Source organism: Cynocephalus volans, chromosome 6, assembly GCF_027409185.1.
Source record: "Cynocephalus volans isolate mCynVol1 chromosome 6, mCynVol1.pri, whole genome shotgun sequence".
Taxonomy (NCBI): domain Eukaryota; kingdom Metazoa; phylum Chordata; class Mammalia; order Dermoptera; family Cynocephalidae; genus Cynocephalus; species Cynocephalus volans.
This window is the reverse complement of record NC_084465.1, coordinates 69,376,818-69,397,383: the sequence shown is the minus strand read 5'-3', so window position 1 is coordinate 69,397,383 and position 20,566 is coordinate 69,376,818. Positions and strand designations below refer to the sequence as shown.

The following is a 20,566-nucleotide window of genomic DNA, read 5'->3' as shown; positions in this document are numbered from 1 at the left end:
TGAGTGAGAGGGGCAGCTAAGGACCCACAGTCTGGTTGCCCAGCTGTTTAGACCACTGTCAAAAACTAATTGGAATTCTACTCATCTATTTTGTAAGGAAAATATTTAGAAGGCCACTCTACTTCTGGATGGTTGCTTTAGGCGTTTTTTCCTCCCAATATTATAGTTTCTTAAACATTTTCTAATAGGTTTTTTAAAGCTTAGCTTCAGTTTTCTAATTATCATATTTCTAAGTTATGATTATGAATTTTACTGATCAAAACCATTGCTAACTAAATATTGGCTACAGTAAGTCTTCAATGTACATCTGTTTAAAAAAAAAATCCAGGGTTTTCTTGTTCGTATATTAATTCAATGATTTATTAAGTGTCTACCAGGTGCTGAACACTATGCCATGAACTGGGGATACAGACAAAAAAGACACAGACCTACTCTCATGGAGCTCACAGACTTACAGGGAAAGGGTGGCAATACTATCACAGCTGAATACTGTGACTAGTGGACAAGACAAAAGTATTTTTATTATTGTATTATTTATAATGGAGCCATATTTAACATTTATTGTAATAAATAATCATTTTTAATAAATACATTTGAAATGTATCAACAAATGTTTCTCCTTAGAAAAAAATATTTCCTATCTCTTTTATTCATAACAAATTAAAATTATTATTCTTTTCTAGTAGAAAAGAGAGAAAACAATCTGCTGATAGTCATCTTATTTTTTAATCCTACTAGAATATGTAAAAGTAAAATAAGTAATAGCTTATTTATTGATTTCGCAGTAGTTGTTTAAAAATTAAAGGTCATCTTTTTAATTTGTGCAAATTCATCACTCTCCAGTCACTTGGAATATTTCATTGTCAGAGACATTATTTTGTTAAAAGATTAGACGACTGAGATGCGTGTTAATTGCTAGGACAGATTATGCAATGTCAAAATACATTCAGAAGAAGTCAGTGATTTCCATCAATCAAATGTGTCTCCTGAAAGGTTCTTGGAAGACAGGACCCCAGGGTAGTGTCCAAGACCCTCATCAAATACCAACACATGGGTTAAGTCAGGCCATGTACCTGACCAGTCAGCATAAAGAAACTGAATTTTAGGGCTCAAAAGCCTAGTGTAGAAAGGATTTAGAAGACAGTGTCAATACATGCAGAAGAAACATAAGCTGTTTGAAGTCTAAAGAAAGGGACTGAACTGGCAAATACATGAACAGTATCAGGTACCTAAATCCTTGTGAAGCTGTACCAGGACCAAAATAAATATTAACCCAATGTTTAATTGGAGTCCACTGAAACTTTCCAAACTGGATGCAATGATAAAAAGTCCAAAGACACATAACTTGTCTAGCCACTAAGCTAAACTGCAGCACAGGAAAGAAATTATCCAAAACCTCAGCAAACAGAGAAGCTGAGTGGAATAATGAATGTCTTAATCCAGCCAAGAGTACATACTTTATTTCTAAGCATCAACTCCAGCATTTTTTGATGGATGGGACATTTAATGTGCTAAGATACAGTAAAAGGCAAGAGTTGGCACTCAACAGAATTTATTCAGGCAATGCATGTTTTTATTTTTAAAAAGGATCATCAAGGATAGACTTAAGTAGGGAGCTTTTAACTGAACTCTAAAAGCAGTCTCACTGATGTATTTAAAGAAGGATGTTCCAAGGGACTAATCAATATTATTAAAGCAGCAAAGTCATCAAAGGAAATGAAAATGGCAAAATGACCCCTGCAACAGACAAGAAGGAGGTGAGGGCAACTTTTGCAGGAGTAGGTGTAATGGAGGTCATGGGGATAAAGACAGATGGTAGGGGTGAAACTGTAGTTTAGTGGAAAAAGAGAAAAGAAACAGGATTGGAAAGGGCAGCAAGGTCAAGGGTAGGTACTTGGCATTTTGTTTTGTTTTCCTTAAGTTGGAGGAAAGGGGCAGTTGGGCATACAGAGAATAGAGATGATGTTAAATGTGAGAGTCCCATGAGGTGCTCTCCCACGGTTAGCCTCCTGTGGACAGGTAGAGGACCTACACTCTACACCTTCCATAACTACTCCCCACACCCCATTGGGACACATCTGATCTGTTATTCATCTGGAATCTCCCATAGACTGTCTATATGGTCACCAACCATAACAATATTATTTTCTACACATGGTTATATTTTAACTCTTTATCTACTTGGGACAAGAGACATATCACCTATATAATAATATAATAATTATAATTATAATAAGTCTAATAATTCCCTCAATATAGTATTCCCTTAATTTAGTATCTTGCATGGTGTTAAGACAAAATGTTGATAATTAAGGTGATGAACAAACCTTCTCTCACTATTAAAAAATGGTTGCATTACTGTGCTTAAAAAAAAATGGGGTGCCCTTAGTTATATTACTTTAAGTTTCTGACCTCCCTCCCCAAAAGGAAATAAATCTTTGTCATTAATGTGCAATTACTTATTTTTTCTTATTACACCTTAGCTAATGAAATCAGAAAAAATACTTTTAAAATTTCAAGATTCTATATAAAGTGGCCTCTTTCGAGTATTATTTAGAATACCAAATCCTCCAAAAATGCAGTATTATGTCCTTCTTTTAGCCTTTCCCAGTTCAAAAATTTAAACTGCCTAGCCTTCGAGCAAAATTGAAATAAAACCATATATAAAATTAATGGGAATATTAGTTATTTAAATCATAAAGAGAACTGACAATGATTGCATTTTTTCCAAATATATTTTTTCATTTAACTGCAATACTGCAAAAATCCTATGTAGAGAAGTTTTATTTTTTAATTTTGATCTTTAAAATCTCTCTTTCTAAAAGTATGTGAAATGGTATTTTCTCTCTGGCAATAACATTAGTTATGCAAAATGAATGAATATGGACTTCACTACAGACTCCAAGATTAGATGCATTTTGCTCAGTGTGCTAATTCCAGCATAAGACTCTCCCCTGGAATACAGATTTTCTTTCTTAATATTTCTATCATTGTTTGAAATAGAACTTTGCAGTGATTTAGGACATGACTCTTCATATTTCAGCAGCATCGGGATTACCTGGAAAGCTGGGTAAGACACAGAATGCTTGGCCTCATCCCCAAGGTCTTTGATGCAGAAGGCCTGGGAGGGGGAGCCAGGAGAATCTGCACTTGTAGTAAGTCCTAGGTAATGCTGTTGCTGCTGATGAGGTTCACACTTTGAGAACCCCTGATTTGGAAGAACAGAGGAGAAGCGGTATGTCTCTCACACCAGAGTCTGTCACAGCAAGTAACAGACTACAGTAAGTCTGCTCCAGTAAGATGAGCACAGGTTGTGGAAAGCTTTGAACGGCAGATTCAAGAGGTTTCTGAAGTCTTAGATTCAACAAAGGCAATAGTACCCAATTCTTGACACTCTTCTTATCACCTGGTAAAATTAAATTAGACATCACTCATGAAATGCACCTGTGATATTTAGTGCCAGCTGGTCTGGAGTTCAGACATCCTCCAGTCAGGGCCCTGTCCCATCTCCTGCAGAACCTGGTCTAAACCTCCTTCCAATCTCTATCGCATTGCAGTTCCCATCACCGTCAGCAGATAACCACGCCTCTGACTTCACCGAGACAACAGGGACCGTCTCTGGTTCCCTGCTTTACCCTCCACTTCCATTAGCTCTACCTGCTATCCATGAGACACTTTTTCTAGTTTTACCAGTGTTCTGCCTCTTCTCCCTAGCCCATCCCCATGTAGCTCTTCCATACGGGCACCTGAAATCATCTGTCTCCATTTTTAAAACCACACACTATTTTTTTTTTCAGTATAAAACAATTTTGTTGGCAGGAATGCAAAATGATTGTTTGCCATGAGCATTTTGAACATATGACATATTGAATTTTCTCATTAACTTTGCATTTACTGGAGAACTGGTGTGTATAAAATCTTAATTAAGTATAAACTCTGATCTTCACTGTGGTGCCTATTGGTTACGTGATATAACTGCAGTACCCCTTTGGGAAAGGGGAGAAGAAATTTCTTTACACCAAGTCCTAATTAAACTATAAATTCATTTTTGACTTTAAGCTATCAATTTAGGACTGATTAAAAAAAAATTGAGGGTGATTCAATAGAGGATACTTCACCACTGCACACTCACTAAACCACACATGGATCTATGCTGTTCACTGGCTCCTTCTCTTCAGGCCACAAACACACTTAAGTCTCTCAAAAAGTCTAATAATCAAATCTTTCCTTGGCCTGATTTTCTCTACTTGTTACCACTCTATCTACTCCTGTTCACAGCCCAATGTCTGAAAATGTGGTCTATATTTTACGTGTGTACTGTCTCCATCCTTACTCTCCAACTACCTGCAATCTATTTCCACTGCTCCACTAAAATTGCTCTAACTGAGGTCAAAGTGACCCTCTTCTTGACTTTTCCATCTGTATATCTTTGACATCTCTGGCATTTAATACCCTTTACCACATTCTTTGATGAGCATCTCATGACGCAGCATCTGCAGCACCAGTGGCTCCAAGATGACACTCTTGTCCTCTTCAATTTACAGTCTACTAACAATTTTCTCCTTTGGAATAAATGACTAACTATATGCTGATCACCATCATGTCTATATTTTTAACTCAACCCTTGCCCCCGAACTTCAGTATTGCTGTGGTCTGAGTGCTTGTCTCCCCATTGCAAATTTAATATGCAATGTGATAGCATTAAAAGGTGGGAGCTTTAGGAGGTGATTAGGTCATGAGGGCTTCATCCTCATAAATGGGATTAGTGCCCTTATAAAAAAGGCTTGTGGGAGCCTGTTTGCCTCCACAGCAAGAAGGCACCATCTATGAAGCAGAGAGCCCTCACCAGACACTGAATCTGCTTGCACCTTGATCTTGGACATCCCAGCCTCCAGAACTGTGAGCAAAAAATTCTGTGGTTTATAAATTACTCAGTCTAAAAACTGTTATAGCCGACTGAATAGACTAAGACAAGTATCTTCAATGACCTTCTAGGAATTTCTAGGCACCTCAGTTTGAGCATGCCCAGACTACTAATTTTCTACCTCCAACCCAAGCCTACTCCTCCTCCTATGTGTCCTGTCTCAGTCACTGGCCCCATCCTTCTTTCACTCAGATGCCAAAGGCAGAAATCACAGAATCATCATTGAATCCCCTATCAAATCAAGTCAGTTGGTCACTGTGTCTGGTTGATTTTATCTCTCAGATTTGTGTTCTCCTCCACAAGCTCACTGCTGAATTTTGGCTCTCACCTGGATGACCAAACTGCTGAATTCTGGCTCTCACCTGGATGACCAAACTTCTTGTCTCTAGTCTTAGCATACTGGTGGGGAAAAGGACACGGGGCTTTAAGGTCACACATACCTGAGTTTGATTCCTAGTTTCCCACTTATTCACTAAGCACATCAAGCAAGTAAATTATTTAAACTCTCTTGTGCCTATTTCCTCTCCTATAAAAATGGGATGCTAATATCTCCTTATAGGCTTATTGTGAGGATTTAATGGACTAATGTATTTAAAGCATTTAGACAATATCTAGTACATAGTATGACCTCAATAAATGTTAGTCTTGGCCCCCTGTACAAACTCACCTTCCAAAGTACTGCAAAGCAAACACCTTAAAATTAAATTTTGATTAATTCCCTCTTAACATGACTCATCATCACCTATAAAATAAAATAAATCCATACAATCAAGTACAGACCTATCTTTCCAGCCTCATTCCCTGGCTGGATCCCTTCCTTCCCCCCATTTGGATAAAATGGCTGCTTATGCATTTGTTGACTCAGCTGCCTGGAATGCAGCCTGGTGTTCTGTTTACAAGGTAAACACTCCAGCAAAGTTTCAGCTTCAATGTGAGGTCTTCCCTGACAGTGGTTTAATGATGAAACTTGATGTGGTGGTAGGTGGGGTGGGTGGAGTGAGGGCAATGTCATGTGTTTTAATCCTCTCTCCCTTCATGCTGTCCTCATTGTGCTAGAACTTGCAAAGATTAGCATCCTGTTCTGAATTCGGGTCCCTTTTTCATCCCTCCTCTGGATTATTGGTAGGGTTTCATAGCATTTTCTAGAAGTATCTGTTATATGTATTTCACCTGAACCAACCACTCACTGCTCCCTCCTTTCCAGATGTTTCAACCTCACCCTTGGTCTCTCATCCTGTGGTAAGCACTTTGGCCTCCATCCTTCTCATGGAAGCTCCCTGTCCTGCCTGCCTCAGTGGAATCCTACCTCTGCCGCAGCTTACCCCTTCTCCTGCTTCTGCTCCACTGGAAGCTGTCCATTATCGCATATTCTATTCCAAAATAGTGACAGGGTCAGCTTCTCACTTGCTCTCCAAGACTATTTCACCACTCCTCAGCTCTCCAGAAAATTGTCCTGTTTGTTTTAAGCTCAGGCCATCTGGCTGTATCATCCTTTACCACTTTTGACCTCTCCTCCTAATTCACTGAGGACTTTTTAGCACTGTGATCAGTCTCCTTTTCTATCCCAGTCTAGCCATTGTCCTGTCCCACTCCAAAAGCCCACAGCATGCCAGCACCTTGACCTTTTGTTTCCGTGACCTCCTCATCTCCACTGGATTTCACCTTCACTAGACTTAGCTACACAGATGGCCCACATGCCACATCTTTGACTTTTTTTTTTTTTTTAATCCATTGGAACTATTCCAGTTGTGAAATACTAAATACAAACATCTCACTTTTTAACAATAATTTTACTAATGCTCTTATTCAATTACTTCCTTCTCGCCTGTTCTTTGCTCTCACAGGGGCTTCAGATCCTTGCTCCCTTTACTTTCTCCTGTCTGTTTTCATTTTCTTAATCTATAACATGAAACACTTTCCTGTCTATACCTCCAAATTTCATGTTCTGTTGTCCTTCCATCCCATTCTGGTAGGGCTCCTGCCCCTGATCTAGCAACTGTCATCCATGCCCATATGTGTACTGCTGAGCTCTCTTAGAGAAACTCAGCTCTGAAGATTGATGCCACTAAAACACTCTGATCTCCCACTGCAACTGGGTCTTTCACACTGACCAGAGTCTATCTCTGTTTCCCTAATCAGCATTCTCCTCTGTGACTAGCTGAAATCCACTCCCTTTAGTACCTCTATTTCCCACTCAGCAGAATATTTAATCTACTACGTCACTGAGAAAATAGCCATCATAGGAGAGGTTGCACTGCTTTCATTCTTTAAATCTATGCAGTTACAATTGACCCAACCCTTTCCTGCTCTTCTGTTACAACAGAAGAGATCTCACTGCTCGAATTTAAAATTCATTCACCTGCTCATGCCACAGATCCCATTTACGCCAACTTTGCATGGCCCTTTCTCCACCTTACACTTATAGATTTTCTACTCTCCTTCTTTACTGGTTCTTTCATAACAGCAGCATCCTCAAGAGTCTCTATAATCTTAAAGAAAAAAAAATCTTGGTTTTTCTTCAGTACTTCTTCACTTTCCACTCACTCCTTAACCCACTGCCATTTGTGGCTCACCCCCAACACACTCCAAAGAAACTGTATTTGCCAAGGACACCAGCGGCGTCTGAGCTGCTAAATGCAATGGACATATTTCTGTCCTGGCGTTACTTCTCAAGTATTTGCCATTGTTATTCACTCCCTTCTCTTCTGATTTTTTAGTGTTTTACTATAGAAAGTTTTAAAAATTCAGAAAATTCAGAAATACAGAAACTAATATCAATCATTCAGCTTCAATAATTATCAATACATGGGCAATCTTATTCATCTATATCCACAAAATTTCCTCTTCCCAACAGCTTATTTTGAAGCAAATCATGGACATCACACGATTTCTTCTGTAAATATTTCAATATGCATACCTAAAAGGTAAATCCACTTAAAATGATCATAATATTATCATCACACCTAAAAATAGTAATTCATTACTATCAACAAATATATGTAGTCAGTACTCACATTTCTCTAATAGCTTTCTAAATTTTTTTTTAATTGGTTGATTGTTTGAATAAGATCCATATTTTGAGATTGGTTAAAATGTCTCATGATTTGTTTTGCTCAATTTTGTTCTGCTGTGTAGATTCCACCTCATTTCTTTTGTGCCCTTGAAAAATTTTTGGTTTTGTTGCAGAAATGAAATCAGTTGTCCTACAGATATCCCCACAGTCTGAGTCCCTGTGGTGTTATTTAAAATTTTGCATCTGTATCTCCTATTGCCTCTAAATTCAGAGATCTAGAAGATTGATAATATTCAGATTTGATTTGGGGGGGCAAGCCTACTTCCCAGGTAGTAGTGTCTATTTCCATAATTATGAAGGTTGTTTCTATTTTAACAACATTATCAGCAATAATCATTGTTTCATTGCTTAGATCATTAGGGGTTACAAAATAATGATATTCAAATTTTATCATTTCTTATTTCTACATTAGATAGAATAAAATTTCTTCTCATCAACTCTTTAATAACCCTGAAGTACAAATCGGATAGGAAAGACAGAATGAATGTTTGATTCTTTTCTTTACTTACTGGTTTTCAAAACAGTGGGTTGGTTTGCCTAGTATTATCCAAAGGTGACCCATGAGTTTTGCTTTTGTGTTTTCTTCAGTATCATTATGAACTCATGAATCTGTTACCCTCATTGATATTCTTTGGCTAGCAGCAGCTTTCTCAATTTGGCTACCAAGTCCTATGACAAGAACTTTGTAGTGTTTGGTAGCTTCCTTGCTTTCTGTTATGACAAAATATTCCAAGTTTGTTTTATACATTTCCTGCTCTTGACCTAGAATCAGTAATTTCTTTCAGTGACAATTGTATTTAGGAAGCATCCTCTGGATACCAGGAATGTCATCACTATTGGATTAGTCATTGTTTCTAGGTATTTTTCACAGATAGAGCTGTGAATATGTATTTTTTTTTTTTAGATTTAAAGATAATACATGAGTTCTTACTGACACTTCCGACTCAAATTCAGGATTACTACAGAATTGTTGCTTAACTCCATACATTTGTATCTCCTTTCAACCAAGCCAATAATCTCAGTTCTCAATGACACCAACAAAGTCATTTAATTAACTCACAATACAAACAACAGTCACAGAATAACAGCAACAATATGACCACCAGCAACATGACTATTAGAAGTAGTTTGATTCTTTTTTGTAGTTTTTAAAAAAATTACTCTTAAAATATATCCCTTTAGGAATGTATACCCAAATAGATGGTTATAAAGTCACTTCAAAGCATTCCTCACTGTAAGCCTTTGCCACCAATTTGAACCTCACTAAGGCTGGTTCACTTCATGTTACATTAAATCTTTTAGGAACCAATTTTTAAATTTATTTTATTTTGTTTTATAACTAAGTAAAATATTTACATGGTTCCAAAATCAAATGTACAAGCAAAGCATATTCAAAGAAGTCTGGCTGTTATCTTTCTTTTGGTCTCCTGCCTCCCTATAAAAGTGTGGTTTATCTTTCCAGCTTTTAAAAATATATAAATATAATTCTAAACAATGACAACATAGTATTTGCGCTTCTCTCCACCTTGCTTTTATCATTTATAAATATATCCTACAGATCACTTCATAATAGTATGTAGAAGTCTTCATTATTTCCTACACCTAAACAGTAGTACTCCCTTTGGTAAAGGTACATACTTTTGATTTATCTAGTGTCCTATTGATGGATACTTTTGAATTGTTTTTAGTCTTTTGTTATTTAAGAATTCTTTCAATGAATATCCTTCTGCATATGTCTATTTCTTATTTTTGCCACTGTACGTTTCACATAGATTTATAAAAGTAGAACTTGCTCTGTTAAAGCATGTAATATTTTTAGGTATTGTAAATTTCCCCTTCATAGTGTTGTATCATTTTGCATTTTCAATGGCAATATATGAGAATGGCTGGTTTCTTTCAGCCTCATCACAGAGTATATCATGAAACTTAAATTTTTGTCAATCTGATAGTTGAAAATAGGCTACTCAACTTGTTTTTCATTTGAATTTCTCTTATAAGAGGGGTTGTACATTTTATCATATAGTTAAGAGCCAATTCTGTCCTCTTTACATGGTCTTCTTCATTAATACCCTTGAAGCCACACAAAATTCTCATTTGTCTTCTATTCCTTGGGCTAATTTTTAAATTTTCTATTTCCATTTCTCCTGTTTATTTCCTAAATATCTGTCTCCTGATGAAGTCTTTTTATTTCTTTTAAAATTCACACCTTTCACTGTGAATACCATTGCTATTCTGACTGCTACTAAGCACATACCTGCAGCCCAGAGCTCTCTCTGTTCTTCTGTCCCACATATCAAATTGCCTGATGGAGATCTTGAAATGCACCTCCGAGGCACCTTAAACTCAACATGGACAAAGCTCTTCCCCAATAAGCCCTTCCTCTGGTGTTCTCTGATGCAGTTAATGCTACCACAACTCACCAGCTACCCCCGTCATAAACCTGGGTTCTCTGCTAACAACCTTCCTTCTATCAAATCACCCACTTCTGTAGCTTTTATCTCTTAAATGGTTCTCAAATCCATTTACTTCTTTCCATTCCACACTACTGGTCTGGGCCACTGTCATTTCTTCTCTAGACTACTGTACCTTCCTTTCAAGAGGTCTTTGCTTTTCTTCTTGCTTTCTAGTATGGCCAGAATTACCTTTTAAACAAATAATAGGGGCCATTTACCCATTTAGAAACCTTTAAAGGCTCAAAAAAAAAAAAAAACCCTCAAAAACAAAAAACAAAAACTAACCAGCCATTCAAACAAACGAACAAACAAACAACACAGTCCCAAATCATGTATTTCCGTAGGTACATAAATAAGTAAATGCTAAAAAGCTCCAGATGATGGACACTGAACTGATGAGAGAGGTTACCTCTAGGGAGAGGATGAGCTGCTGGCAGTGAAGGGGACGTTGCAGGCAGGGCTCGTGTTGGTGAAGGAGGACTTTAGCTTTGTTATTGGAATTGTTTGAATTCTTTACAATTAGAATGTTTTCAAATATTACTTACATATTTAAAAATAAGCAAAATGGACTGAGAAAGTAAGCCTTAACCAGCTCTGGGGCAGATTGGGCTCACGAGCAGATTGTATGAATTCCCAGTGCCAGGTCACCTAAAAGAGGCTTCAGGTACAGCTGTTTCCTACCACTCCCCCAGGGAATGAAAAACCATCCTCTTCCCTATATATTACCTGAGAATTTCAATCAAGGTATTCTTACCTTTGTGGTCCACAGTTTGACAGTCCAGTCAAATGATGACGTGACAAACAGGTGAGAAAAGTCAATTGGGCCCACAGCCATGTGGCAGTTAATTCCCGTCACTGGCCCTTGGTGACCCTCGAAGACCTCACCGATGCCTGCTTTGCTGCATGAAGAGCACACGTGAGCAGAATTCCAGTGACCTTTGCAAGGTAGGAGATTGCTTAAAAAAAATAACTCATCTCTGCATGATTACTTCTACATCATTTACAACAATCCTATACCAACAAAAATGAAACTACATTCACGGTTATCTTGAGAGAAAGAAATTGTTTGCAACCACGTTACACTAATTTTGGTGATTAGAAAACAATATGGGGAAACATAATCTTTTTAATCTTCAGAATTTAATATCAAATTTTATCATTTAATACTTTTTTAGGAGTTGCTCAAATCCTATTATTATTGATACAGCTATTTAAAAAGAAACAAATATACTAGATCTCAGAAGCCTTTATATTTACAATAAGACTTTTATCCTTGAGATGGCATTTTGTACATGTTCCATTTTAATTACTTTTGGTGAGTCTATTGGCTATCAAACTCCATACATCCTTGAAAAAAATCAAATAATTATTTTTTCAAGGAAATTTCTTAAATTAAGTTGACATACCTAAAAATGTAACACTTTGTGGAAAACTTTATAATCACAAAATAATACACATGATTTAAGTAAAATATGAAGAAAACGATGTTTTCTCTTCACTGAATTCACTGTAAATTCCAGAAGGGCAGATACCTTGTCTTTCTTGTTGCCAAGTGTCTAGCACACAGTAAGTGCTCAATAAATATTTGTTGAATGAAACAGCAAAGAAATAGAGACAAACTTAGGCTCCTTTTTAAAAAACAGAAGCACATTTGAGAAATAGTGGTGCACATTTTAAAAGTTACCCACAGACATATTTCACTCATTTAACCAAGCTGGGATTATTTCCAGCCTTCTATTATCACATAATAGTCTGCATGTGATCATACACAATTAGGAAAATCTGAGAAAATATACCCAAAAAGCTATATTTGAAAAATTCATGTGCACGAGGTTGCAAATATGAGAAATATGTAGGGATTGTGGAATCTCAATATTATGTCGCTAAGAGTAAAAAATGAATTAAGCTCTTAAAACATGTGGGTCTCTGGAGCACCAATAAATGTCAATGTGCTGAGCAAAATTTGGGATCATGAGCAAAGGCTGCATCATGTGTTCCATGTAACAGGCACTCAAAAATTATGTCCAGTGAAACTGCTAACAGCAGTTCTACATGTGATCATCCAAGTTTGTTCTAGTGAACAGGAGGAACTGATCTTTGAAGTGGCCCCTGGTGAGACTCCACTTGCTTTTAACAGCATCCTGGAAGGGTTTATAGGGTGCAAAATAAGAACCTTGTTTAATTTATGGAAGTGGATTTGCACCTTCACTGTGTTAGGTGAAAAATAGAAATCCCTCACCACTCCCCGTAGGCCTATATGAACCATTTAAAATTACCCTATAAAGCCAATACCTGCTCTACTATGAAGTTACTAAGATCTGTATTTTATATTTCAGATGGACCGACCAATGTAAAAAGCAAAATCAAGATCGTTGGAAAAAGATTTGTAGTGTGTTCCATATAGCTCCTTCTTAAGAACCTCAGTGCATATTCTGATTGTGCTTAAAATAAATAGCCACGGAACAAAATTATTCGTTATGTGAAAGGTTGCTCACATCAGAGAAACTACAAAAAATCTGGAAAACATCAATAAAAATGTTCTGTAGCCTTCAGAGATAATTAAGGACCTATATAATACCCTGGATTAAGTCCGTTGAACCTATGCTCTATTGATTCTAACACATGTGTAGATAAAGCTGTGACTCCATGTTGGCCACTGCATTCTCTGTTTCTCTCATACTGCTTATGACTTTCTATTTGTATGGCAGATATTTCTGCATTTATCTTTCCCACTTTCATCAGTTTCTTGAAGACAGGAACTGGGTTGAAATGATGTCTATAGGCTTTGCAGCATCTAGCATTTTGCTCAAAGCAGGTGTACAGCAAATGTATGCATGAATGAATAACTTTATCAGACCTTTTCATGCTTCGATAAAACTTTAATGCATGGTTTTAGCCATCTTTTATGAAGTAGGAATGCTGGGTATGGAACTGTGAGGCACATCTTCTTAAGTCACCTGTAAATCATGTGAGTGGGGCAAATACTGCTTGTTTCTATGTGCAGAACAGCAGCAACATTGCAGCTCATACTGTTTGAATGGAAAAAATCACATAGTGGAGCCATGAATGCTTTTTACTTCTACAAATCACAAAAACACAGGAATATGCACTTGAAACAATTTGTGGTTCCTCATTAAATCGTAATAGCCTGGGATGAGTACAAGAGATGAAAAATCAATTGAACAAGAACTACTCAGGTAAAGGAGAAATTAAGCACTCATGTGAACATAGTGAACCTTTCAAAAGATGGGAGGCCACCTTTTAAGTTTTGCATGCAGTTTTACAATCTAGTCCAAATTATTGAATTCCACTTTATCCTGACAGCTCTGTTTTCCAAGGGGCATTTACCAATCTCTCAATCAAGGCAGAGTTCTTATCACCTGGAAATTGCACAGTAGTTTGTGTGACTCATAGCAGCCCCTCTGACTGGGAGGATGGGTCCTCAGACACGTCTCTATATTATCTGTATATTGTCATTTCTTTATTCCACATATAGATTTTTGCTCCTCATTTATTATGAGCCAGGCACCAGGCAGGGAAGCAAAGATGAAATGGAAATAGTTTAGTAAGAGAAAAATGGCAGATGAATTGAAATAAAATGTGATTAATTCTATTTTAGAAGCATATAGAAAAATACATGAAATAGTAAACCTATTTGACAGCCTATAGTCCTATCCCATTTATTCTACTTTAATTTTCTCCATAGCACTTATTATCTTAAACTATATATTTACTTAGTTATTAGTCCTTTATTCTCAACTAGAATATAAACTCGATGTCTGCCTTGTTCCTTATTGTATTCTTATGATGGTGCCTGGCACATGGTAGGTTCTTAGTAAATATTTCTTGAAAGAATGAATGAATAAAAGGAATAAAAGTTCTTTGGTACTTGAAGGAGGGAGTAGTTTTCCTTGCTCGAGTCAGGAAAGGCTTCAACATGGAATAACCTCTGTTCTGGCTCTTGAATGATGAAGAGGAATTAACCAGGCAGAAAATGAAATGCTAGACCTGGCAGGAGAAAGTCAATATACAAACTCACAGAGGTGTGGATGGACACGCAACATTTGGGGACCGTCATCCTTGATGTGCACATGGCTGGAGCCTGAAGGTATGTGGACAAGATGAGATGCCCTGGGAAGAGGCAGACAGTCTTATGTGATATGCTAAGAAGCTTGGACTTTTCCCCCAGGACTTACAAATGGCCACTGACCAAAGAAGATGCATGTTTTAAGATAATGAAGACGAAGTTGCGCTTTGCATTTTTCTTCAGAAATGCCTTTCTCATAATGCAAGGTGGTTATAACCCAGAATTCGATACAAGACTTTAGGAAATGAGGAACATGTCATCGGTAAGAAAACAGAAAATCACCTTCCATGACGACAAGCCGTGTAGACTGTACCCTCTTCACTGCCAACCACGAAGTTATTGACGTCTCCGGTCGGGAAGGCCATTCCAGTAACAGCGACAGGCTTGGACTTATTGTACACCAGCTCCATGCTCTCCTACCAAAACACGGTGTGGTTACATTTCCATCTGTCAACTCCTTGCCATGCCAAAGATAGCACGGAAAAATCACTGGGCTAAATCGTCTGTTTGCTTTTCACACAGCGTTACAAAAGACCCCGGCTGTGCCAGAAACCACGCTTTACTGCCCCTGACATTCATGCTTCTGTGTATCTCTGGTTTCAGGCCGGCTGGATTTCATCAGCATGTGCTGCTGCTTCTTAAGTCAGGCAGAGATGACAGGTGAGAATTTTGAAACTAATGGTGCAGAAACTAAAGATAATGCTATAATGGTTACACTTGTCAGCCCCAGGCTTTAATAAAACACACAATACCCTTGTATTTACAAACATTTTCAAAATCAATTGTTCGTGAGAACACACATGTATTAATATCAGATGTACTAAGCACATTTGTCAAAGCAGAAGTATGTGCCCTCCATGGACTAAAACCAGAAAGTTGTCACTTGGGTCATAAAAAACAGACTTCAACAGGGACTAGATTTCTTTCATTAAGGACAGCCAACAGGTGTATAGGCCATAAGCCTGAAAAGAATGGCATTTAAATAAAGTCTTTAAAATAGTAAGTGAGAGTCTTTATTTCATGTCAAATGATTTTTTAAATTGGGAATTAGGGATTTTAAAAAACATTCTGCCAAATTAAGTTTAATGCCATTGAAAAGTAATTAAGTATAACTAATGTCCCTGAGTATATCTGACTATTTACATCAACCTATTTTGTGTATCTGAAATAATTTTGTAAATCATTTTGTGGTATCATATTATAGTTGCTTGGGAGTTCATTCTTTCTTATGCAAACAAACCAGGCTATTTCAGCCAAGGAGTCCATAAATCTAAAGCACGTGCTAACAGTATGGACAGCACAGACCACATGGTCATGTGACATGCTCACAGTTGTTGAGATCCACACATGCTAAGCACACCAGTGTCTGGGCTAAGGGAGAGGATGCTGTGACAATATAATACAGAAAACTAGACCACCCAATGGTCTGCTCCATCACTAAAATTAGCTGCAAGAAAGGTAATGTCTCTCAGTTGCCCATCTGGGAGAGAGAGGGACCAGAGCAACCATCAGATGTCCCCACTCCTGCTATCCATGGAAGACATGCCACAAAATTCTCAATCTCTTTATAGAGTCAGGAGTCTGTGGGCATGCTAAAACTAATAAAAATGGCCTTGGAGCCCTTGTATAACTGGTTTTAACCTAAACAAATACAGGTTTAATCAGCAAAATGGGCAATTAAAAATTCCTAAATAGAAGGTTTGCTCTTATATCTGTTTATAATATACACACTTTCAAAAGAAAAAAGAAACACATTGCTGAGAATTTTAAGACAAAGCTATAAAATACCCACACACAACTCCAGACGTGTATAATGTTAAAGAGCAGCAAAAAATAGAGGAACTTAAAGTGTAAGCAGTTTACTAGCACTCTTTTTCTCTCCTCCACCCCCCCAAAATTGTAAAAAGAACTTTGTATTCTCTACATCTGTATTTTGTGGAGACTTAAAGGAGGTTCTTTATGGTTTCCACATTTCCTTATGTATTTTGAACCTTTAATGTCTTCTAAAATTGTGTGGGAGACATTCTAGGGTTGTTATTTCAGGAAAGGGAATAGGAATGTTAAAATTTAGAATTATCTCCTAGATATCTTTCACAATATTTTTGATGTTTTCTCACATTTTTATCAGAGCTATAGCAACAAACTCTCCTTTGTGGTTTTTAGTTGCAAGATGGTGAAGTACTTTTTTTCCACACAAAGAAATGTGGAAAAAGTGTGTGTTTATGCATATACATGTGTCTCTCTGTGTGTTGTATGCATACATGTATTCTGAAAGTTGCAGTTAGATGCTTGCCTCCAATGGCCTCTTCCACCTCTCCTCCTTTGTTTGGTACCCATTACTGCAATCAGTAGTGGTTTGGAAATTTTGGAACTTTTCATTTTTGACTTCTCATTTATTGAGCAAGGAATGGCAGGAGCCATACTAACAAACATTCCAGAGGGGAAAACAGATGGTTTGACAAATTCTTTATACACACAGGCGGTTGTCTAGGCTACAGATACAAGCAAGGGCTTGGGTTTCTGTTTTGCTGGGATACCTTTCCTCCAAGGCAAGAGCCCATAAGGGATTGCTCTGCTGAGCTCCAACCTCATTTGCATTTGTTTAATAATGCTGTAGGGTAAGTACAATCATACCACAGGCAAGTTCCGTAATTACTATGCTTTAAAATGGATTATTTCATTTTCACTTGAAACTGACCTAAGGATTAACGTATTATAATAATTACATGATTTGTGGTAAAGGAAATGGGTTTTGGCTTCAAGAGGAGACTGCTGCAAGCAGGCCCCAGTCTTTCAAGTGCATCCATTGGTTTTAGCTCCTATAGGATGTGAGGGTTTGGCTTTAAGGAACTATGTTCCATTAAATAGGTACCTCTTTTAACCAGGATGCTCTTTTGTGTAGGGGAAAACAAACCCACCTGTGGAGTTGAGAGCATGTCCAGGCTCCAGGAACACATTTTACCATCAGTGGAGACAGTGATGAGGTTATGAGCATTCTGGGTCCCAACAACATTTACACAGTACACGGGATGCTGCAAAAACATAAACATGGAGGATCAGACACATATCCAAGAGGAAATGCTTACATTTGAGTGACAAACACATTACTCTAAGACAAGGATTAGAAAGTGACATAATCCTACTATACTACAAGCCTCAAGTCATTTGCCACTTTTGATTTGGACTTGATTTCTTTCTGAAAGTTCTGGCAGCAACATATAGAAGGGGAAATACTTACAAAGCTTCACGTTGCTCAGTCAGATGCAATGCAGTGGAACTGAAGGAAGCTAGAGTAAATGAGGACTGATGGGGAAGAAGCAACGCAGGGAGGGGAATTCAGGTTACCACACGAACTAGTCCCCGCCGCATAGTTTGGCTTCTCAGCTCAACATGAGTGATGGAAAAAGACAGTCTTCAAAAGGGTAGAATTACTGACTTTTGGAAAGAATATGTGTTACTAAATTTGGAGTTTAATACATTATAGTCACAGTGCCAAACATTTTTTAACATTCTTTATAACAAATTGTTAATATTCATCAGCCTTTTTAATTTAGGGGGGAGATATTGGTGGTGAAATTATTGGCACAATGAACCTAGAGAAGTAAAATGAGCTCTTTTATGTTACTGCAAAATCTAGGATAATGATAGATTTTTTCAAAATACCATTTGGAATAGTATGGAGGCTTAGATTTAGTCAAGGTCTTGAAAAAGGTCATTACACGTCCTGGGGACTATAAGCAAGATGCTCTAACCTTCTGCCATAACTCTAGTAGGTTATCCCACTCTGCAGAATGCTAAATCGTAGGCTAAAATCATTTGCAGCTGTGCATTAACACTAAATGGAAGGTTAGCATAAGCAGAACCTAGCAGCAATTTGGGTTAGATTTCAGGCAGCTTAGCCTTCAGTGGCCAAACCACAACTTACTTGATGCCTCTCTGTGCAAATAGCTGACAGTCTAAGTCTTAGTCCTGATGAGTTACTGTCCATAATACCTAGCCACAACTACAATGAAACAATCTTTAGTACTGGAAAGTTGATATTATATAAAGGATGGTTCCCAAACTATTATTATCATATAAACCCTTGGTCAGAAGGAGCAGTAATAATCATCTGGCACAGCTACTCATCTGCCTTAACCAAGAGGTGGTCCAAACTCTGCTTAAACACCTTTCTTAATGGGTAGCCAGTTTTAGAACTAATTCTTGTGAAGTTTTTCCTTCCACTAATGGGGATAATAAAAGTTCAAGGAGATACTTTCAGTGTAGTGCTCTCTGGGATCATACAGATCAAGTCAAAACAATACAGCTTTTTGAATATTTATAGATTATTGTTCTATATCACCCCCCTCCCTACCCCCAAGTCTTGGCTTACTCAGACTAAGCATCACCAATTCCTTCAATTGTTCCTTGGGTACCTGGTTTTTGAGGTTCTTTGGGTACTTTCCTCATCCTGGTCAATCTCTTTTAAATATGCTGTATTTTGTTTGAGTTCCTTTAACAGTGAAGTTCTGGAAATGAAACAGAACTGTCTACCTATATTCTGACTAGCAGAATGTAGAAACCTGGGTATGCTGAATTGTAACTTCTCCTATGATAAAAATATGCCTGTTTTAATGCAAGCTAAGATTACATCTGCTTTCTTGACAATTACATCCCTTCTTTCATCCAAGCTGATGGACAGTCCACTAAGTCCCCATGTCTTTTTCACACCATGTTCCTCCTGGAAATTTCAAATGAATCCACCTTAGTGGATCTGAAACTGAATGTTATCCTGATCAAGTCTATAAATATCAAGAGGATAGACTGGTTGTGGGACTGTAGACAAATCTCTTTCCCAAGTCTCTGATGTATGTGGAACTGGAAACAGTGAGCAATCCAGCTAAAGCCCTGAGCCAGGCAGCATGCAAAGCTCAGGGTGGAAAGCAATGAAAGAACAGATGTAACAATTTCTCACGGAAAGACAGCAGACTTAGTAAAACTGAAGAATGGGAAAGCAGGCTCCAAACATTGTTATGAACCCGAAATCCATCTAGTTTTTTTCAGCAAGAGCCCAGTGGAGTTCTTTGTTAACTACCCAGCAACAACACAAATCACTAAAACTCTAATGGACCAAGAATGCTAAGGGTGTATAGGAAAAGAAGGCAAGTCTAGAAGACTGTATAGAGACAAATGCCCAGAGAAGGGGTGTGTTGCGGCCCTTTCTGGATTTTAATCAGCACTACTGGCCTGTGCTATTGTGAGTAACAAAACTTAGTTTAAAAGAAAACAGAGATGTAAAGAAACCAGAACAGAAGCAGACACTGGGGCAGGCCTACTACACACACACACACACCACACACACCCCACCATCTTCTTAATGGAAGGAAAAAAGCAACAGTACAGCTCATTAAAACATGCCAGATTGTTTTTATTTATTTTAGGGATAAACTTACTGTGTGGCAGAAGGATTTTGTTTTAATTATGATTTCCTGTTGTCCCAAATGCACATGTGTGGTGGGTGTGAAAGGAAATTAGTTAGTAATCTGTGGTGGACCTCTTTTTTCTTTTTGATCCTGGTACCAATCAGCCAGGCAATAGTGGAGTTGAAAGACAATCACAAAATTAACCGTGCACTTTTAACTATGGATTAGACAAAACACAGCAAAAGAGAAAATAAATTTTTGTTTTATTTTCTAGCAGAAATAGTGACACTCAGTTTGATAATAATAATATTTTAGTTATGATGATCACACTGTAAGTTATTTGAAAAAGAAAGGTTAACCCTTTTTGAAGAACTCCTGGATTTGGATTCTCCCCCCCAAAACTTATTGTTAAATGTTCTAACATATGAATTTATAATTTTTGAAATTTCAGAAGGTATCGTCACAAATACACCAAACACATAGAGCCAAGAAGTGGTTTTACCCTAATTGAACTAACACCTGCAGCAAGCCCATCTTCTCGTGGGCCACAATTTTGTGTTATTAGTTTGGAGAAATGTGGTAGGCAAGAGCAATTTCTCGAGATTCCCAAAATCCAGTTTCACCTGC

The 20,566-nt window shown here is 37.6% G+C and overlaps 1 protein-coding gene across 8 annotated transcripts in view; it reads right to left on the bottom strand.

The window, feature by feature from the left end:
- Nucleotides 1-20,566, bottom strand: part of DYNC1I1 (dynein cytoplasmic 1 intermediate chain 1) — a 278,647-nt gene that overhangs the window by 41,630 nt on the left and 216,451 nt on the right. For all 8 annotated transcript variants that reach the window (XM_063099026.1, XM_063099022.1, XM_063099024.1 and 5 more), the window contains 3 exons: nucleotides 17,456-17,569; nucleotides 14,820-14,953; nucleotides 11,205-11,349 (listed from right to left, as the gene is read on the bottom strand). In XM_063099026.1, the coding sequence (XP_062955096.1) occupies nucleotides 11,205-11,349; nucleotides 14,820-14,953; nucleotides 17,456-17,569 (393 nt within the window). The remainder of the gene's footprint in view (nucleotides 1-11,204; nucleotides 11,350-14,819; nucleotides 14,954-17,455; nucleotides 17,570-20,566) is intronic.